The 23,011-nt window shown below is 35.8% G+C and overlaps 1 protein-coding gene and 1 pseudogene across 3 annotated transcripts in view; one reads left to right on the top strand and one right to left on the bottom strand.

The window, feature by feature from the left end:
• Positions 1-21,406, top strand: part of ABCB7 (ATP binding cassette subfamily B member 7) — a 121,921-nt gene extending 100,515 nt beyond the window's left edge. For all 3 annotated transcript variants that reach the window (XM_081567898.1, XM_081567900.1, XM_081567899.1), the window contains 4 exons: positions 2,500-2,671; positions 4,782-4,885; positions 13,658-13,765; positions 21,027-21,406. In XM_081567898.1, the coding sequence (XP_081424024.1) occupies positions 2,500-2,671; positions 4,782-4,885; positions 13,658-13,765; positions 21,027-21,242 (600 nt within the window). In that variant the 3' untranslated portion in view covers positions 21,243-21,406. The remainder of the gene's footprint in view (positions 1-2,499; positions 2,672-4,781; positions 4,886-13,657; positions 13,766-21,026) is intronic.
• On the bottom strand, positions 14,440-14,879 carry LOC145536481 (guanine nucleotide-binding protein G(s) subunit alpha pseudogene; annotated as a pseudogene).
• Positions 21,407-23,011: the final 1,605 nt, after the last annotated feature.

Genomic DNA, 23,011 nt, shown 5'->3' on the forward strand with positions numbered 1-23,011 from the left:
AGTTGATATGCCTTGTCCCCATAGTACCAAGCACAGTGCCTGACCCATAGTGAGCATTTAACAAGTATTTGCTGAGTGACTGTAGGGGAAAACAAGTTCAGAGTAAGCTCTGAGAAGATAAGAAGGAGATAGCCTTATAGGTTATAAGTTTTTCTTATGCTGAAAGCCAATAGAGAGACCTGGGACTTAGTTGTAGCATAGGTGGTTTAGTTGCTAAGTCATGTTCAACTCTTTGCAACCCCATGGACTGTAGCCTGGCAGGCTTCTCTGTCCATGTTATGTAGCTTGTAAAAGGTCCTCAAGTGATCTGACGCATGCCACTCTGCCCTGTCCTCCCTTTCACACACTGTGGTTCTGGTTTATGAGGGCAGAAATCTAGAAACCTGCATTTGTGAATATGCTTCCTAGGTGATTTTGATTTAAGTGATTTGTAGACTATATGTTGAATTATTTTGAAAAATAAAGCATTTTATTCACTAAGGAAAAATATACATGGTCAATAAATGAAAAGATGCTCATCCTCATTAGAAATCTTAGTAATTAAATCAACAATGGTATACCACTTTTTCATCTATCAGACTGGTAAATATTTAAAAATTCATGATGTCTTAGTTTGGGTAAGGCTATGTGAAATGGCCAGTCTCTTGCTGGAGGAAGCATACAGCTTTCCTGATGAGCAAATTGGCAGTATATAACAAGAGTCTGAAAAATATTTAGTCTTTATTACAGTAATTCTGCCTCTAGGAAGTTTTAGTAAGGAAATAAACAGAGAAGTGAACAGATTTTTATATGCTAAGCTGTTCATTATAGTTTGTTTATAATAGCAGAAGTTAGGAGCAATATAAATATCATGTTTGTAAAGAGTATTGAGTATCATGGAAAAATAGTCAGATACAAAAAAGTTCCAAACAAAATGTGATATCTCAATTTTATAATATTAAATAAATATATGTAACAGAAAAAAATTGGAGAAAATACACCAACATGTTAGTAGTAGTTATTGCTGGTTGGTGGAATTATGGATTATTTAATTAACTTTTATTTTACCATATATTTTGTATTTTTAACATTTCCAGTTAGCATTTATTTTAATTTTTTTCTAAATAGAAAATATTTAAAAATAAGTATTTTCTCTTTGTAGAATTTTAAACTCATTGTATTGAACTACCACCTCCATACAAGAAAAGTTTATATTAGTAGTAGGTGTAAAAGTTATTAAAATATGATTTGAAATAATATCTGTAACTAGGGCTGATTATGATATTAAAGAAGATCTTAATTGAGTGTACTGGTTAATGTTGATCAATAGAATCATTTTCTTTCATCTTACTAACTATTGCCTTAAAACCATTAGACACTGAAAGAAAATTGGGAGGTAGATACTCACATTAAGTAAATTAGCTTTAGTGTGCCATGGCAGAATAAATTGAAATATCAAATGAATGCTTGCAGTGAACTTTCTCCCCCCCAAAATCTGTAATGCATAAATTCTTTGCTTTCTGTGTTTTAAGTCCAATTTAAAAGCTTCTGAAATATTAATATATGAAAATATATTCAATTTCATTAGTAATAAGAGAAATGCCAATTTAAACAAAATCACATTTAACCCTTAAAAGTAGCAACAGTGAAAACTTATTAATATCCAGGGTTGTTGAGAATATGGGGACCTGGCACCCTCATACATTGTTGGTTGGAGTATACGCTGTTGGAGCGTTTTTGGAAGACAGTTGGGACATACTGCTACTGCTAAGTTGCTTCAGTCGTGTCCGACTCTGTGCGACCCCATAGACGGTAGCTCACCAGGCTCCCCCGTCCCTGGGATTCTCCAGGCAAGAACACTGGAGTGGGTTGCCATTTCCTTCTCCAATGCATGAAAGTGAAAAGTGAAAGTGAAGTCGCTCAGTCGTGTCCGACTTCTAGCGACCCCATGGACTGCAGCCTACCAGGCTCCTCCGTCCATGGAATTTTCCAAGGGTAAATAAATGTATGCTTGTAACCCATCAGTCTGCTTCTAGGAATCCTTCTTACAGAAACACATGGGTGTATATGAGTTATACAATGATATTTTATTTCAACATTGTTTATAGTAGCAAAAGTTTTAATTAATATCCGTCAGTATAGGAATGGATAAGATAAATATGATACATCCTTAGTATCACAAAACTGTTAAAAAGAATGGGGTAGGTTTTTGTTATTGACAAGAACAATCCCCAGAATGTGTTAAGTGAAAAACTCAACTTATATAGTATGGCCCCACTTTTGTTGGAAAAAAAAAAAGGTGTATGTTTAAGCATATAAATGTATCAGAAAAAGTTTGGAATGATACACAACAAATGGTTCGTGGTGATTAGCTCTGGGAAGGGAAATGGAGCAGGCATGAGGGATGATATTAATAAAAGACCCCTTTTATCACATTTTACTCTTTATGTCTTTACTATTTGAATTTTTAAAATATGAAACATGCATATCTATGTGTGTATATATATAAATCTGGTCCAGGATGCTGTCCTCTTCCATAATACCATTTACTACAACCTCTTATATGGAAACATCAGTGCTTCACCCGAGGAAGTATATGCAGTGGCAAAATTAGCTGGACTCCATGATGCAATTCTTCGAATGCCACATGGATATGACACCCAAGTAGGGGAACGAGGACTCAAGCTTTCAGGTAATCAAAGATTTTAGACCTGGCCCCCACTTATATTCACCCTTCAAACTTTGTTAGAGCCATTTAGTAGAAAATGTAATGACAGAGTACAAACCTAATGCTAATCTAGTCTCTTTTGGCAAAGTTCCCACTTTCCTATCTATCACTGTAAACAATTCAACATGCTAGAAGTAACTGTTCCAAAATCATGCAGGTCTCTTTTTTTTTTTTCACTCACAGCTGCAAACACTGTAAGTGCTTAATAGTAAGTTACTGATACATGGTGAGATAAGTGTTAACTTATTATCTTAAAGGAAAGCCAAGATCATTATTCACATGGGAAAGAAGTAAGAGTAGAGACAAGTAATTTGATAGTAAATAGTGTATCGTCTCATAGCTCAGCTGGTACGAATCTGCCTGCAATGCAGGAGACCCCAGTTCAATTCCTTGCCCACTCCAGTGATCATGGGCTTCCCTGGTGGCTCAGATGGTAAAGAATCCACCTGCAACGAGAGAGACCTGGATTTAATCCCTGGGTTGGGAAGATCATGGAGGAGGGCATGGCAACCCACTCCAGTATTCTTGCAAGGAGAATCCCCATGGGCAGAGGAGCCTGGTGTGCTACAGCCCATGGGGTTGCAAAGAGTCAGACACGACTGAGCAACTAAGCACAGCACAGTGTATCTCCTCATAATTTCTTAGATTATTATGGGATGTTTTCGATACTTTAGACTTCCTTATACTTGGTATACTTCCTTATAGCCAGCTTCATTTTCCTGACCAAGTAAATTTTAGGGCTTCTGCATTTTAAGTGTTTAATTATGAGATGATTATTAAGTTTTATAATGGATTATCATAAAATGACTGAATTTTCTTGAGGATTCATAAAAATATTTCTTTGCCTTGAATTATTTGAATTCTGAAAGTATGATGATATCTAGTGCCTGAAAGTATTAATGTAACTCATAAAAACATGCTACACTCTTTGCATTTGCTCTTCATTCTAGTTTAGTTTGGGAGGGAGCTTTATAGATTAGAGATGAGGGTAAGAAAAAGAGAATGAAGAATATCCACATGAATTGTAATGAATCCTTATTTCTCATTATAAACTGGCATCACAACATTGACTAGGTACATACTGTTTGCAAGCAGCTTGCAAGAATACTGGAGTGGGTAGCCATTCACTTCTCCAGGGGATCCTCCCGACTCAGGGATCAAACCCTGGTCTCCTGCATCGCAGGCAAATTCTTTACCATCTGAGCCACCAGGGAATCTTTTATACTTCCAACCAAAGTTTTATGTAAGATTGATGGCCTTAGACCTATGAGAGTCCCAGTGAAGAAAGAAAGGTTGCTTTATTTTCTTTAGAGTATATTTAGGAATAATTGTGGGTTCGTATATTGTGAAAGAAAAAGCATTGGACTGGGAATTAGTCGAGTCTTGTTCAGATTCTTCCAGAACTTGCTCTATGACCTCAAGCAAACACTTAACTTTTCTGGGCCTCTGTAGTCTTTCTGTTTTAAAATTCTGCTGTACTAGAGCCCTATAGCAAAGAACTAAGGTGAAATTAGAGGTCCTAGGATACAGCCTTAACATTGAAGAGTGCTGTGAAAATAATAGCTTTCTGTAAAAAAAAATCTTTCAGAATACTGGCTGAATGGTGCTTTGTTGTATTAAGAAATAAATTTAGATATTCATAGTTTCATGTCTTCAAGTTTTCAGACTTCATATATTGAATTTGTTTTTGGCATTGTGGATTCTGTCGTATTGGAATTTTTCTATCTGAAGTCACTGTTCATTGGGAAGTAATATAAAGTACATGTAAAATAATGTATGTCATGAGCATATTTTTGGTGAAAGAAGTAATTCTAGAATCAAAATTGTCACCTCCCCTCTATGTTCTTTTCGCCTGCCATGAAGTCAGAATCCAGAATCACTTTAATGTTCCAGGGAATATAGTTTGTCAAGGAATATTATATATGAACATAGACTCTTAAAACTGAGTAAAATGAACAATAATCAAGAGTAAAAGTAAATATTGAAGTTATTACTTGGCGGTTATGATTAATGGAAATACTAGAAATATAAAATATGTCTTTATGTTATACTCTCTCAAAATTTTCTTTACCAGGAGGAGAAAAGCAAAGAGTAGCAATTGCAAGAGCCATTTTGAAGAACCCCCCAGTCATTCTCTATGATGAAGCTACTTCATCATTAGATTCAATTACTGAAGAGGTAAATGATGGTAAAAACATAAAACTCTCCAATTCTCATTGCTTAACTTTTTTCCATGGAAATTTCAGTAAGTAGCTACATTCTTTTGTATTTTGAATGAGCTTCAAAAGGAGGTGCTTAGCCCTTTTCTCAGATAAACGAAGTGTTGATAGTAAGAATCCCAGGTTGCATTACATTATCACATATTTTAAGTATATTTGCAAATATATCTCCTTTTGAAACTATGTGGCACCTTTTGTTCTTATTGTATAATGCTTGCATCTTGCAAAGCTCTGGGAATCACCTAATCTGCCACATAACACACATTGAAACAAGTCATGTAAATGGTTCTGACACAGTACATACCAGAAAAACTTTCACTTATCATGGAGCAACTCACTAAGGTGCAGACTTGGCACACACAGCCTACAGTGCTGGTATCAATTTATGTTTATTTTATAACAAGTATTGTGAAGCTCTAAGATGTTATGAAATTGATGTCATGGTACTACCCAGAAACCACGGTAGACTTCACAACATCTTTGTATTAAATACCAAAGACTTGACAGCAATCATAATATCATAAATGAATCCCCTTAATCTAGAACTGAAGATTGTGTCCATGGGATTTCCCAGGGAAGAATACTGGAGTGGGTTGCCATTTCCTTCTCCAAGTACTGAAGATAAGAGTGATGTAATTTGTCAGTTGCCTACATTCACCTATGTTTTACTTGAATATGTAGTAAAACCATGTTGTTGAAGGACAGGGCTGATTTCAGCTTCACAACATGTATGACATATATTGATATTTGCATATGGAGTTAAGGTTCAGGGGATACTAGTTGTTCTGCCATATGTTTAAAACAGCTTAGTTTCCAAGTCAGTTGTTTAGCATGAGGATTTGTTCTATTTATTTATTTTAAAAATTTGAAATTTTATTTATATATTTTTTAATGGAATGACTTTTCTAAAAGTTAATTATTTATTTTTGGCTGCACTGGGTCTTTGTTGTGATGTTCAGGCTTTCACTAGTTGTGGCAAGCAGGGGCTGCTGTTCAGTGTGGTGCTCGGGCTTCTCTTATTGTGGAGCATAGGCTCTAGGCACATGGGCTTGGTAATCGCAGCTCACAGGCCCTAGAGCTCAGTACTTGTGGCATGCAGGCTCAGTAGTTGTAGTGTACAGGCTTAGTTGCTCCACAGCATGTGAAATCTTCCTGGACCAGGAATCAAACCAATGTCTCCTGCATTGGCAGGCAAATTCCTATCCACTGTACCACCAGGGACGTCCGACATTTTATTTTAAATATAGCAATGTGTACGTGTCAATCCCAAACTCCCAATCTAACCCTCCCCCCATTCTGCATATAAATATCATATGATGTTTATCTTTCTCTGACTTACTTCACTTAGTATGATAATCTTCAGGTTCATCCATGTTGCTAAAAATGGCATTATTTCATTCTTTTTAGTGGCTGAATGATATTCCATTGTGTATATATACCATATCTTATTTATCTATTCATCTGTCAATAGACATTTAGGCTGCTTCAGGCCATGACTGTTATGTAAGCAGTGCCATAATGAGCACTGGGGTGCATATATCCTTTTGAACCATTTTATTTTCCAGATTATAGGACTAGGAGTGAGATGGCCGGATCATATTGTAGCCCTGTTTTTAAGTTTTGAGGAAACTTCTATACTGTTGACCATAGTGGCTCTACCGTTTTACATTCCTACCAGCAGTGTAGGAAGATTCTCCTTTTACCACACCCTCTCCAGCATTTATTGTTTCTAGACTTTTTGATGATGGCCATTCTAACTATTGTGAGGTGATACCTCACTGTAGTTTTGATTTGCATAATTAGTGATGTCAAGCATCTTTTCATGTGCCTCTTGGCCATCAGTGTGTCTCCTTTGTAGAAATATCTCTTTATGTCTTCTGTCCATTTTTTGATTCAGTTGTTTGTTTTTTGATATTGAGCTGCATGAGCTGTTTGTAAATTTTGGAGACTAATCCCTTGTCAGTAACATCATTTGCAAATATTTTCTCTCTTCTGTGGGTTGTCTTTTCATTTTGTTTATGGTTTTCTTTGTTGTGCAAAAGCATTTGTGTTTAGTTAAGTCTAATTTATTTTTGTTATTATTTCTATTACTCTGTGAGATGGATCAAAAGAGAGTTTGCTGCAGTTTGTGTCTGTGTGTTCTGCTTATGTTTTCCTCTAAGAAGAGTTTTATAGTATCCGATCTTAAATTTGAGTCTTTAATCCATTTTGAGTTTATTTTTATGTATGGTGTTAAAGAAAGTTCTAATTTCATTTTTTTACATATAGCTGTCCAGTTTTCCCAACACCACTTATTGAAGAGGCTATCTTTGCCCCATTGTATATTCTTGCCTCCTTTGTCAACAATAAGGTACCCATAGATGCATGGGTTTATCTCTGGGTTCTTTGTCTTGTTCCATTGGTCTATATTTCTGTTTTTGTGCCAGTACCATAACTGTTTTGATGACTGTAGCTTTGTAGTATAGTCTGAAGCCAGGGAGCCCAGTTCCTCCAGCTCCATTTTTCTTTCTCAAGTTAGCTTAGGCTATTCAGAGTTTTTTGTGGCTCCATACAAATTTTAAGATTTTTTTGGTCTAATTCTATGAAAAATGCCATTGATAATTTGATAGGGCTTGCACTGAATCTCTAGATTGCCTTGGGTAGTAAATCATTTTGAAAATATTCTTTCAATCCAAGAACTTGATATCTCTCCATCTGTTTTTGTCACCTTTGATTTCCTTCATCATTGTAGTTTTCCACGTATAGGTCTTTTGCTTTCTTAGGTATGTTTATTCCTAGGTGTTCTTTTTTTGCAGTGGTAAATGGGATTGTCACCTTAATTTCTTTTTCTGATCTTTCGTTGTTAGTATATAGGAATGCAAGAGATTTCTGTATCCTGCAACTTGACTACATTCATTGATTAGCTCTAGTAGTTTTCTGATTGCATCTTTAGGATTTTCAATGTATAGAATCATGTTATCTGCAAACAGTGACAGTTTTACTTCTTTTCCCATTTGGATTCCTTTTATTTACTGTTCTTCTCTGATTGCTATGGCTTGGACTTCCAAATAATGGAATAATTGAGTAATTATAATGGTGAATGTGGACACCTTTGTCTTGTTCCTGATCTTAACAGAAATGCTTTCAGTTTTTCACCATTGAGAATGATGTTTGCTCTGGGTTTGTCATATATGGCCTTTATTATGTTGAGGTTATGTTCCTTCTATGCTCATTTTCTGGAGAGTTTTTTTTTAATCATAAATGGGTGTTGAATTTTGTGAAAATCTTTATCTGTATCTATTGAGATGACCATATGGTTTTTATTCTTCAGTTTGTTAATATGGTGTATCACAGTGATTGATTTGCATATATTGAAGAATCCTTAAATCCCTGAGAGAAATTCAACTTGATCATGTTGTACGATCCTTTCAATACATTGTTGGATTAGGTTTGCTGGTATTTTGTTGGGAATTTATGGATGTATTTTCATCAGTGATATTGGCCTGTAATTTTCTTTTTTGTGATATGTTTGTCTGGTTTTGGTATCAGGATGATGGTGCCTTGTAGAATGAGCTTGGGAGTGAGTGTTCCTCCCTCTGCAATTTTTTGGAAGATTTTGAGAAGGATAGATGTTAGCTTTTCTCTAAATATTTGATAGAATTCACCTGTGAAGCCATCTGGCCCTGGGCTTTTGTTTGTTGGAATATGTTTAATCACAGTTTAAATTTCAGTGCTTATGATTGGTCTGTTCGTATTTTCTATTTTTTCCTCGTTCAGCCTTGGAAGGTTATACTTTTCTAAGAATTTGTCCATTTCTTCCATGTTGTCCCTTTTATTGGCATATAGTTGCTTGTAGTAGTTTCTTATGATCCTTTGTGTTTCTGTAGTGTTGTAACTTCTTTTTCATTTCTAATGTTATTGATCCAAATCTTCTCCCTTTTTTTTTCCTGATGAGTCTGGCTAAAGGTTTATCAATTTTGCTGATCTAGTCAAAGAACTAACTTTTAGTTTCATTGATCTTTGTTACTGTTTTCTTCATTTCTATTTCATTTATTTCTGCTCTGATCTTAATGATTTCTTTCCTTCTACTACTTAAGGGTTTTTTGTTCTTCTTTCTCTAGTTGCTTTAGGTGTAAGGTTAGGCTGTTTATTTGATATTTTTCTTGTGTCTTGAGGTAGGATTGAATTGCTGTGTAAACTTCTCTCTCTGAACTGCTTTTGCTGTATCCCAAAGGTTTTGGGTCATCATGTCTTCATTTTCATTTGTTTCTAGATATTGTTTGGTTTCCTTTTTGATTTCTTCAGTGACCTCTTGGTTATTTAGTAACATGTATTTTAGCCTCTGGGTGTTTTTGTTTTTTAGTTTTTTTTCTTTTTGTAATTGATTTCTAATCTCATAGTGTTGTGGTCAGAAAAGATGCTTGATATGATTTCGGTTTTCTTAAATTTACTGAGGCTTGATTTGTGGCCCAGAATGTGATCTATCCTGAAGAATGTTCCTTGTGCACTTAAGAAGGAAGTATTTTCTGCTGCTTTCAGATGGAATGTCATGTAAATCTCAGTTAAGTCTGTCTTGAAGCTTGTATTTTCTTATTAATTTTCTGTCTGGATGTTCTGTCCACTGATGAGAGTGGGGTGTTAAAGTCCCCCCACTATTATTGTGTTACTGTTGATTTGTCCTTTTTATGGCTCTTAGTATTTGCTTTATATATTGTGGTGCTCCTATATTGGATGCATATATATTTATAATTATTATATCTTTTTCTTGGATTGATTCCTTGATCACTAAGTAGTGTTCTTCTTTGTCTCTTGTAACAGTCTTTATTTTACAGTCTGCTTCTTCTGATAGGAATATGGCTACTCCAGCTTTCTTTTGATTTTTATTTTCATGGAATACCTCTTTCTATCCCCTCACTTTCAGTCTGTATGTGTTCCTAGGTCTGAAATTGGTCTCTCATAAACAGCATATAGAGTGGTCTTATTTTTGTATCTATTCAGCCAGTCTAAGTCTTTTGGTTAGAACATGTAATCCATTCATATTTGAGGTAATTATCAATATATATGTCTTTATTGCCATTTGTTCATTGTTTTGATTGTTTGGGATTTTTTTTGTAGGTGTTTTTTTCTTTTCTTCCTCTTGTGCTCTTGTGAATTAATGACTAACTTTAGTGTTGTGGTTGGATTCCTTTTTTTTGTATGTGTATCTATTAATATTTTATATTTGTGGTATGCAGTTACCATGAGGTTTTGGTATGTGTTAGGCTCAGTTGCTTCAGTCATATCCAACTTTTTGCAACCCCATGGACCGTAGTCCACTAGACTCCTCTGTCCATGGGATTCTCCAGGCAGAAATACTGGAGTGGGTTGCCATTTCCTTCTCCAGGGGATCTTTCCAACCCAGGGATCAAGCTCGAGTCTCTTGTGTCCCCTGCATTGCAGATGGATTCTTTACTGCTGCGCCACCAGGGAAGCCTGGTTTTGATAAAGCAGTCTTTATATTAGCAAGATTGTTTTAAGTTGTGGGTCTTTTAATTTCAAATTCGTTCCCAATACCCTGCATTTGTGCTCTCCTCTCCTCACAGTTCCTGGCTTTGATATCATATTTTTGTGTAGATTGTTTCCTTCCTTTAATGTATATTTGCCTTTACCAGTGAGTTTTTCCATTCGTAATTTTCCTGTTTCTATTTGTGGCCTTTTCTTTTCTGCTTAGGGAAGTAACCTTAAGTAATTGTTGCAAAGCCAGTCTAGTGATAATGAATTCTCTTAGCTTTAACTTTTCTGGAAAGCTTTTGATTTCTTCATCAAATGTGAATGAGAACCTTGCTGGGTAGAGTATTCTTGGTTATAGGTTATTCCCTTTCGTTGCTTTAAGTATATTGTGCCAATCCCTTCTCACCTGCAGAGTTTCTGTTGAGATATCAGCTGATAACCTTAAAGAGTTCCCTTGTATGTTATCTGTTGCTTTTCCTTTGTTGCTTTTAGTGTTTTTTGTCTTTAATTTTTGTCAAGTTGAATACTATGTGTCTTAGTATATCCCTCCTTGGGTTTATCCTGCCTGGGACTCCCTGTGCTTCCTGGACTTGGATGACTGTTTCCTTTCCCATGTCAGGGGATTTTTCAGCTATTGTCTCTTCAAAATGTTTTCTCACGTCCTTTTTCTCTCTTGTCCTTCTGGGACTCCTATAATGTGAATGTTGTTATGTTTAATATTGGCCCAGAAGTCTCTTAGACTGACTTCATTTCTTTTCATTTTTTTTTTCTTTATTCTGTTCAACATTGGTGATTTCTACCATTCTGTCTTTCTGGTCACTTATCTCTTCTCTGCCTCAGTTATTCTGCTGTTGATTCTTTCCAATGTATTTTTCATTTCAGTTATTGTCTTATTCATCTCTGTTCTTTAGTTCCTTTAGGTCTTTGTTAAACCTTTCTTGCATTTTCTCGATCTTTGGTCTTTTTTTTCCTCAAGATCTTGGATCATCTTCACTATCATTTCTGATTTATTTTTCCAATAGGTTGTCTATCTCCACTTCACTTAAAGTTTTTCTTCTGGGGTTTTATCTTCTTCTCTCATCTAGGACATATTCCTCTGAAATCTCATTTTATCTAACTTTCTGTGATTCTGGTTTCTGTTCTGCAAGCTGCAGGATTGTAGTTCATCTTGCTTCTGCTGTCTGCTCTCTGGTGGATGCGGCTGTCTAAGGAGCTTGTGTAGGCTTCCTGATGGGAGGGGCTGGTTCCTGCCCTGTGGTGAGTGGATCTGGGTCTTGTCCCTCTTGTGGGCAGGGCCATGCTCATGAAGACTTGAAGCCACTTGTCTGTGGTGGGGTGGGGTTAATGGTGCCTCCTGGTGGGCTCACATCAATGAGTACTCCACAGATCTGCCACTGCCAGTGTCTTTATCCCCATAGTAAACCACAGCTGCCACCTGCCTCTGCAGGAGACCCGCTAGTATTAGCAGATAGGTCTTGCATAGTATCTTATGAAGTCACTGCTTTTTTATCCTGGGTCTGGTGCACACACAACCTTGTGTCTATCCTCCAAGAGTGGCATTTCTGCTTTCCCCATCTCTTTGGAACTAGGCTGGGAAGCCTGACGTGAAACTTAGGACTTTCACTCCTGTGGAAGAACTTCTGTGGTATAATTTTTATCATGTTGTGCCCCTCCTACCATCTTGTTGTGTTGTCTTTACCTTTGGATGTAGGGTATCTTTTTTGCTACGTTCAAGCTTTTTTGTGTGTGTGTGTGTGTTTGGTTGTTCAGCAGTTGTTTGTGATTTTTGTGTTTATGTAAGAGTGAGATCATGTCTTTCTACTCTGCCATCTTGAGCTAACCTGACAATTTGTTATATTTAAAGAGAACCTTAAGCTGCATTAGACCCCATTCATGAGCAGACTAGGAATCTGCTTACAAGAACTTTGTATCTAAAAATGTGTCATCCACACTTATCGCAAATTCGGAGTCCCCACAACAGTCATTATTTGAGTCACATACCTTTATTATCTCAAGGAGCATAATCCATTAATTGCCAGCAGAAAACAGTCCCCTGCTGAGGGAATGAGTTACCAGAAGATTTAGTAATTTTGAATCGACCTTTTAAAAAGGTCCAGAGCATCATTAGGATGGCAGTTTTAGGTCTTGAGTGTAAGATAGAGGAGTTGCCTCAAACATCATAGTTTTTCTTAGAAGATTTTCAGTCTGCACTTGATTTTCAGTCTGCCATAGTAAAGTTTAAGGTCTTCTTTTCCTGGGTAACCATCTACTCAGGTAATTTTATTCCTTTAATAAATATAGTGATTAGAGATACCTATAGGAAGACATTGGTCCTATCCCCATCCCCCACATTGCTATCTCCATCTAGCTAGTTGTACTTAGACCCAGGTTTCCAAGTATAGCTGAATATATATACAGGTGCCTTACTTTTTTGTTATTTTTGTTTGGTGGCTAAGTCATGTCTCTTTTGTGACCCCATGGACTGTAGCCCACCAGGCTCTTCTGTCCAAGGGATTTCCCAGGCAAGAATTCTGGAGTGGGTTACCATTTACTTCTCCAAGGAATTGTCCCAACCCAGGTATCAAACCTGTGTCTCTTGTACTGCAGGTGGATTCTTTACCACTGAGCCACCAGGGAAGCCCTCTCTTACATTTTACAGACAGTAAGCAAAAAAAAAAGTGTATTTTCCAGAATACCTTAAGAAGTCAGAATACTTCTGAAAAAGAAGTTTCTTCAAGTTAAACATGAATAGTTGTCCTTGTCAATCTTTCTGTCCTCTGAGTTAGAACTAAGGAAAAGCAAATGCTCCTGTGCTCTTTGAGTCTTCTATCTTTTCTTGATTTTTGTTTATTTCTCTGCATCCTATCACTTGGGTGCCTCCTTATTTTGTTTTTGCTCTCGTTGACCAGATAAACATCATATCTAGCTATGCTCCTGCCATCAGTGGATTCATTTTATTTGTTTGTTTTTAAGTATAGGAAATACCCACCTTATCCCAAACTAATTTAAAGAAGTGGTTGCCTATCTTAAAGCTAACTTTTTCCATGATAATGTGGTCATATTTGCCTTCCCTCTTTGATTGATTTGTTCTCTTCTTCATAACTATTAGATTGGGTAGAATATTTGGTAGTGGTATAAAGTTTATATAACAAAATGAACTGGCATTTTATATGTTCTTTTAAGAAATATATGGTTCTTTTAATTTATATTTACCTAATAGATAAATCTCCCCCCCTTACTGTTCTTGTTGTCAAACTTGCAGACTATTCTTGGTGCCATGAGGGATGCAGTGAAACACAGAACTTCTATTTTCATTGCACACAGATTGTCGACAGTAGTTGATGCAGATGAAATTATTGTCTTGAATCAGGTAAGATATTTAACTTTAAAGTTTAGTATTTGAAGTACATTAGAAATTGTTGCAAACACAAGCAACTTACATTGTTTCTAAAGAAAGTTTTAGAATTTGTGTTCTTTGAATAAGACTGAATCCTGATAGGATTCCATTTTTAGCTCCATTGATAGGAACAACCTATGCCACTTACAAAAATGAATAAAATGTATTAACTTTTTTTTGCTGAGACATGCAGAGAATTTTTATTTGTCACATTTGTTAATACTTAAGTTTTACTTGTAGAACAGTGTCACCAATAGAAGAGCAGGCAGTTAGTAAGTATTAGTAGGATTCTGTCAGAGATCTAGCATAGCATCTAGGAAGTACACAGGAGGTGGTTCAATAGGGAGGTGGTTCGATAGAGAGGGGTCATAGCTCTCAAATGCCAACTTTTGGTACAGTAAGCTGTCAGTCACTGTTTATGTAGATGCTTTGGTTGGTTGATACACTGCATTTTTCAATTAGGGGTTACTTTTGTTGTTTTTTGTTTGTTTTTAATTTTTTTTTTCAGTTATCTTTAGAGGTTAGGTATTGGGGCCCATCCCCCAACAATAAAATGGTATTCTTATTAGAAGTTCCTAAGACCAGCAATTCCAGCATGCAAAGTGTGATGGGACATAGCCAGGAAGATGAGAAATTGAAGCTGTCATCTAGGGGTTACATAGTCCATCCCTGTTGCTCGTTGCAGCCTGCGGGTCCTCTTCGCAGCCCTCTCCATTAAACCCATTAACATGCAGGATCCTCATTTGCTTCACAATGGTGCTTTTACCAGATTCTCCAGCAGCAGCAGATGGTGCATGGTCCAGTAGACCTACTTGTCCTTCTGCAGCTGCTTCTTGGTCTTCTTGTTGGCCTCACGCTGCTCCTTCTCCTCGTTGCGCTGGTCCTCAGTCTTTCTGTTTTCAAGACAGCCTGTGGCAGCGGCAGTGGCGGGGCCAGGCACGGGCAGCCTTATGCAGGCTGAGAGGGCCTGGGCAGCGCCAGGCGGGCAGGCAGGCTGGGTACAAACTCGGCTCCTCGGGGAGGAGCACCAAGGGAGGGTGCTGGTGCTGTTGCTGTGGCCGAGCGGAGCGAGTGGCTCCCAGCTCATCGAGCTGGAGCACAGAGTTCTAACGGCTGCTGCAGAGCGAGATGGACCTGAGCTGGAGCTGCTGGCGCTGCTGCCACTGCTGCCACTGCTGCCACCACTCTTATTGCCAGAGCTCCTCAGCGGGCACAGAGAGGTGGAAGCAGAGGCTGCGAAGAGGGTGGAAGGAGGAGGAGGAGGGATGAGGAGCTTAATTCACACTTTATTAACATTTTAAAAGCAAAGTTAGATGAGGAAAGCATTAAATCCTAATATGTTAGAAACGGTTTTAAAGATTTTGTATTTAAAACAATTTTTCTGCATTCATTTTTGCTCTGTACAGAATATTTGCTTAATGTCTTCAGTGTATTTCATATTTTCACTTTCCTAATACCTGCACACACCCTTGATGTCTAAATAAAAATTACCGTAAAATAAAGCGGTCATTTTCAAACATGGCCATTTTTATTTTGTAGTTTTCCTCATGAGGAAAGTAAGAAAAATGACAGCCTACTTTATTTCTCTGAGGGAATTACTATAAGAGTGTACTCTCTAAATACTCTGAACAGTTCAGAGTGCCACTATTGCAATTGGTAGATTTGAAAATTGTTAATAGTTTTACTTTTCTCCTATCTGTAGGGATATTTTATCTCCACCCACCTTTGTACTTGGTTATTTCTAATGATGTTCTCTATGTTTATTTTTACCTTCTAACAAGTAAACCTTCAATTCTTTATCATTTTGAAAGCGTAAGTACTGGGAGTTGAGAGCAGAAGCCTTCTCCTCTACATTCTGTAGTGAGAGAGAATTTTTCACATCACTAAAATTTCTAATAGGATGTTTACTTCCATGATATGTATATTATTTCTTTTTTATGTTACCACTTGCTCAAAAATGCTATTATTCACTAAAGAGTAAACTGATTTTTTTCAGTATGATTGTCCAGAATGTCTCAAATGGGAAGTTTTATAAATATACTTTATTATCTCATTGATGTTTAAGTATCTGAAGTAAAATCTGCTCTTGTGCTTTTTACTAAACTTTTCAATTGTATGCTGTCATGTACATAGAGCCTTTTCTTATAAAACACTGAAAGTATCTTAACAAGTATAAGCCATAGGACTGGAAAATGTCAGTTTTCATTCCATTCCCAAAGAAGGACAATGCCAAAGATTGTTAAACTACTGTATGGTTGAGCTCATTTCACGTGCTAGTAAGGTTATACTCAACATCTTTCAAGCTAGGTCTCAGCAGTATGTGAACCGAGAACTTCCAGATGTACAAGCTACATTTAGAAAAAGCAGAGGAACCAGAGATCAAATTGCCAACGTTCACTGAATCATGCAGAAAGCAAGGGAGTTATAGAAAAAACATCGACTTCTGCTTCATTGACTACACTAAAGTCTTTGACTATGTGGATCACAGCAAACTGGAAAATTCTTAAAGTGATAGGAATACCAGACCACCTTACCTGTCTCCTGATAAACCTGTATGTGGGTCAAGAAGCATACAAGACATGGAACAACTGACTGGTTCAAAATTGGGAAAGGAGTGTGACAGGCTGTATATTGTCACCCTGTTTATTTAACTTATATGCAAAGTATATCATACAAAATGACAGGCTGGATAAATCACAAGCTGGAATCAAGACTGCCAGGAAAAATATCAACACCCTCAGATATGCATATGATATCACTCTAATGGCAGAAAGTGAAAAGGGACTAAAGAGCCTCTTGATGAGGGTGAAAGAGGAGAGTGAAAAAAACTGAATTAAAAAAATATATATAAATTTAAAGCAAACAGAAAGAAGTAAAACTACCTGCATAAAGAATTGATAACAACCATGCAGAAGAAAAATAGCATGTAGAACTAATCCAAATAATAACTTTTGAACACATTACTCTGATTTTTTAGCCTTAATAGAATATAAGGATAAAGATAACTCAGATTTGAACTTGGTAAGTTTGTTGTTGGTAGTATGGGAGTAGCTATTTTGAAACTATTTTCTGTATATTGTAAGACTGAGCATATGAGTTAATATATTGATGCTGTTGAGAAATAAAGGTCTTACTTGGGAGAAGAAAGATACAGATATGGAATAGGAGAACAGGAGGAAGAACCTTGTGATGTTATATTGGAACAGAATTATCAATATTCTGGAAATTATCAATATACTGGAAAAAAAGTTCCTAACTCTGTTCAGGGAAAAGGTCTAGAAGCAATGAAATCCCAGTAGTAATGAGTATAACTAGCACCTAGATCTTACACAAAATGCTATTCCTCAACAGAAAGAATCAAGGCACATTTTGAGTAGATTCCCACTGGCCAAATGTGGGATAATTTGAACATTAATAAACCGATACTTGTGAATTACAACACACTGAATAAAAAGCAAATCTATAATTCTATAGTAATGCTTAGGGAAAGCTCTTCTTTAAAAATGAAATCTTGCCACTTACAGCAACATTAATGGACCCTGGAGGGTATTATGCCAAGCCAAATGAAAGTACATCAGAGAAAAATATATACCATATGATTTTACTCATATGTGGAGTCTAAAAAAAACTGAGCAAATGAACAAACAACAGAAACAGACCCATAGATACAGAGAACACACTGGTGATTGCCAGAGGGGAGAGAGTGGGGAAATAGATGTAATAGGTGAAGGGTATTAAGAGGTACAAACTAAGCCATAGGGATGTAATTTACACATAAGGGATATAGTCAATAATATAATAACTTTGTATGGTGACAGATGGTAACTGAACTTAGGTAATCATTTCATAATATATAAAAACAATCACTGTGTTATACATCTGAAACATATTGTATGCTTTCTTTTGTTTTAATTGGGGTGTAGTTGCTTTACAAAGTTGTACAACAAAGTGAATTAGCTGTATATGTACATATATCCTCTCCTTCATGGCCTTCCATCCCACCCAATATTGTATGTTAATTGTAACTCAGTAAAAAAAAAAAAAAAGAATGTTAACATACATATAAGGAATGATACATTTAGAAAATCATTTTACAGCCACCATTGTAGTAAAAGATTTAGATAAAGATCATCATTTGCTAAAGCCATATGATGAAAAACTATTGGGGAATAGAATAGTCACTTAACCCATAGATTACTTTTCTATTACAAAGAAAAAAATACCTTTAAAATAGAGGAATCTGGTAGACACTGCCTTAACCAAGTGATCAAACTTAGTATCATTAATTATGGAGGAAACTGACATCATGTATCTCCTAATATGACACACTGAGGACATATCATCATCTATATTGTATTTCAGCAAAAATGTTTAGCCTAGATCTAAGAATCAGGAAAAACTAGAGAAATACAACTTGAAGTGCATTCTTTAGAAAATAAGTCTGGATATTTTAGAAATGTTATTGTCATACTCACACAGACTAGAAAACTTATAAATTCAACATGTTGATCCTGATTGGAACCTGGATGGAAAAAAAAAAAAAAATATATATATATATATATATAAAGAATATTATTGGGATCATTGGTAAAATCTGAATATGGACTATAAATTAGATGAATTTCTTGGGTGTGATATAGTTGTATTCCAGTCATATAGGAGAATGTCCTTGTTTTCAGGTGTGTGTGTGTACATGCTCAGTCATGTCCAACTCTTTGCGACCTCATGGACTGCAGCCTGCCAGGCTCCTCTGTCCATGGAATTTCCCAGGCAAGAATACTGGAGCAGGTTGCCATTTCCTTCTTCAGGGGATCTTCCCGACCCAAGGATCAAACCTTTCATCTCCTGCATTGGCAGGCGGATTCTTTACCACTAGTGCCACCTGGGAAGCCCTTTCAGGAGATAAATGCTAATGAAATACTTACGGGTGAAATGTTATGATGTCCACAATTCATTCTTAAATGATTTAGCAAAAAGTAGTGTAAATTTAGAGATAGGATCAAGTGAGAGAAAGCAAATGTGGAAAAGTAACAGTTGCTAACCCAGGATAAGCATATATAGGTGTTCATTTTTACCATTCTTGCATCATTTCAAATTTGAAATGGGATGGTAAATAAATAAGGAACAATTGGAGAACAAGAGATTTTGGAAATCAAAACTGTCATTGCTGAAATAAAGTCAAGGAAATCTCTAAAGAGTAAAACAAAATGAGAGAAAATAGAGGAAAGATTTGAAAACAAGAGAATTAGTCTAAGAGATCCAACATTTGATTAATGGTGGTTCTAGAAAAGGGGGGTCAGAAAAAGGAAGGATATAACCAAAGACTAATACCCCCCAAATGTCCAGAACTTCAGAGCATGAGTTTCCAGATTGAAAGGGCCTAGCAAGTACCCACCATAATAAACGGAGGGAGGAAAAAGAATACACAAATTATCATAAAATTTCAGAATTGAGGATAAGGAAAACAGCTTAAAAGCTGTGAGAGAAATATCTTCTGGTGGGGGGGTGCTAAATAATAGGTTACATAACATAGTTGATAATGAGAAAAACACTGTTGAGACAAACTTAAAGTTTAGAGAGAATTACCAATAGTGACATAGAAAACTAAGCAAATGAAAAAACAAGGCAATTACTAAGTCAAGGAAGAATAAGAAATTAGGAAACAATATAAAGTTCTAGTACCTGACAACAGGTAATACTTACATAGTTATGATAAAGCAAACATTGTATATTAAATAACATTTATGATATAACCAATGTTATTAGGAGAGTGAATTTGAGGCATGGGAAAGTGGAATAATTGAAAGTGCTGAACCTCATTAATATGTATCTGTGTGTGTAAATGCCAGAATAAATAGCTACAAATTGGGGAATAAGAAGGAGGTATTCAAGGGTAGAGAAGGAGGAGACAAAAGAATGTACTTTTTATCAGCTTTGTAATTATTTTTAAGCTATGTACATTTATGCTTTAATACAAGTAAACATAATTTAAAATACACATTTTTACTACAGGATAAATTTTTGTAATTTATTTCATTAGTTTTCTGCAAAAATAGTTCCATTCTTTCTAATAGTTTTTGATACAGCTTTCATAGAAGATATTTTTAATTGATGTATAATTGATGTACAATGTTGTATTAGTGATTCAGGTTTTTTTTTCCAGATTATATTCCATTGTAAGTTACTAAAAGATATTGAATACAGTTCCCTGTGAGGGAAAGGAAAGTGTTAGTCGCTCAATCATGTCTGACTCTTTGCGACCCCATGGAATGTAGCCTGCCAGGCTCCTCTGTCCATGGAATTCTCCAGGCAAGAATACTGGAGTGGGTAGCCATTCCATTCTCCAGGGGATCTTCCCAACCCAGGGATTGAACTTGGGCCTCGTGCACTACAGGTGGATTCTTTACTGTCTGAGCCACCAGGGAAGTCCCTGTACTATTGAGTAAATCCTTTCTGCTTATCTATTTTACATATAGTAGTTTGTATCTATTAACTCCATACTCCTACTGTCCTTTTCCCCTCCATGTCCCCTTTAGTGACCATAAATTTGTTTTCTGTATCTGTGCATGAGAATTTTATTTTGTTTTTTTACAGTGGTAAATAAAAAAGTATAAAATATGTAACCATGGGGACTTTTATGCCAATGAAGTAGTCCACACATACCAACGTTGAGGACTACATGCAGGATCCAGAGGAATTCAAATTAATTGTAGATATAAGAGTTTGGCATCAATACCAAATCTATGCAGTGTTGAGTTTAATAGCTATTAAGAAAAATAGCTACTGGAAGAAATAAACATCATGGAGAAATCTTGTATATTTCAAAGTACACATAGGGTTTTGGCATATTATTTTTAAATCGTTTAAATTTCTGTGCTTTTGATTTAAATTTAACTTACTGATTACAGAAAATACCACCTTTAGAAAATCTTCACCTCCCTTTTCTGCTCTTCAAAATGAAAAATAAAACATTCAGACTTTATTTTCTTTAAGTGAAATACTTTATGGTATATAGAATTCCATAGCTTTTTGGTTTTTTATCATACTGGTAGCTCAGCAGTAATGAAGCCATTCCTACCTTGATTTTTCCCACATATACTATAATTTAAAAATTGGGAAAAGTATTTTAATGAATGCAATCTTTCAAAATTCTTACTTGGAAAGTATTATGTGTTTTCAATTATTATGCTAGTTATATGACTTTGTCTATGTTTCTCTTATTTTTGCTTATTAGGGTAAGGTAGCTGAACGTGGTACCCACCATGATTTGCTTGCTAACCCTAGCAGTATCTATTCAGAAATGTGGCATACACAGAGCAGCCGTGTGCAGAACCACGATAACCCCAGATGGGATGCAAAGAAAGAAAATGTGTCCAAAGAGGAAGAAAGGAAGAGACTACAGGAAGAAATTGTCAACAGTGTCAAAGGCTGTGGAAACTGTTCCTGCTAAGTCACATGAAACATTTTCTTTTCTTCCTTTCTTCCTTTGTCCTTCCCTTACTCATTTACTCCCTCCCTCTCTCCTTTACTTCCTTCCTTCCTCCCTCTTTTTACCTTGACTACACATTTGCACTGAAGCAGAATTGTTTTATTAAAAAAAATCAGACATTTCCATTTTCTATAGTCCTTCTTTTAGATAAAATTTGTTTGAAAAGGGAATTGAGTTTTACATCTTTCAAAATCTATTTGATGTGGCATCTATATTTATCTACTAATTATTTTCTTGTTACTGCCTTAGTTGTGGTCAAAGCATAGTTGTTGTTACTACTTGACTTTACCCCATTTCCATTTTTGAGGCCTGACAGTCATTTGATATCCATAACCAGATAAATCAGATTGGTTTCCAAAATTTTTATAGTTTTTCAAACTTCCTTTATGCTGACAATTTAGATGAAAAGTATCTATTTCTTTTTAAAAAAGTGTAGATTTTCTTTCTCCATTGAAATACTTGAATGATAGATAACAATACTTAAATTTTTAGAAATATTTGCCACCATGTATCTTTAAGAGGAAAAACCTTGATTCTCATGTTGGTATATAGAATGTTCATCATTAACCAGCACTGTAACTGTCATCTAGTTCTGAGAATTTTATTTTTCCACCAAATGAGGTGTAACTTTTGTTTTGGACAAAAATTCATAATTTGTCTTTAAAGACTTGCAAACCTTGATGTAATTTGAGACTTGGCTATGCTGGGAGTGATCTAAAAAACTTAGGATGTTAATTGGGTTTTCTGTTTCCATCTTTTTTTTTTTAATTTATTTATTTTAATTGGGGGCTAATTACTTTACAATATTGTAGTGGTTTTTGCCATACATTGACATGAATCAGCCATGGGTTTACATGTGTTCCCCATCCTGAACCCCTCTCCCACCTCCCTCCCCATCCCATCCCTCTGGGTCATCCCAGTGCACCAGCCCTGAGCACCCTGTCTCATGTATCGAACCTGGACTGGTGATCTGTTTCACATATGATAATATACATGTTTCAATGCTATTCTCTCAGATCATCCCACCCTCGCCTTCTCCCACAGAGTCCAAAAGAGACACAAATGTATAGAACAGACTTTTGGACTCTGTTTCCATCTTAAATGCACTGCTTTTGCTATCTGAAGTTATACAAGGAAACAACTGAATGGGATGTGTGTACACACACACACGTGTATAAAGCAAAATCTATTTAAAAATATTTAATAAGCTTTAAACAGAGGATTACAAAAATATTTAGATGATCAAGCCTCTAATCTGTGTTGACACTTCAGAATTACTTTATTACCAGATCTTCCCTTCCTTTTTCAGTAGTTTAATGAGTTTAAACTTGAAATAACAAGGAGCCCAAACAAGATAATTAAGTTTTACTGGCTAGAAATAATTAATAAAATGTTGGTATATATTCACTTAGAAAGTTCCTTTCCTTTTCCAACTTGAATTTGCTTTAATTTGTTTGGTAGTAATCATTCGGCTTGAAAAACTTGTGTATCTCATGAACAGCCACATAACTGTATATAATGAGGCTTTGTTTCTCAGAAAAGGTGTTAAAATATTTTTTATTGGTCTGTGGTTTTATTGTGTTTTAAATGATAATTTGGTATGGATGAGACTAATTTTTTTTCTGATTTATATTGTTGTCATTAGTAGGTAGATATCTAAGCTTATCTAAGTCTAGTCTCCAGTTTTGTTATATAAAGGTGATTAGATAAGTAGCTTGAAGCCTAATATT

The sequence above is a fragment of the Giraffa tippelskirchi genome, chromosome X, assembly GCF_054371585.1.
Source record: "Giraffa tippelskirchi isolate mGirTip1 chromosome X, T2T-mGirTip1v1.2.pri, whole genome shotgun sequence".
NCBI classification, from domain to species: Eukaryota; Metazoa; Chordata; class Mammalia; order Artiodactyla; family Giraffidae; genus Giraffa; species Giraffa tippelskirchi.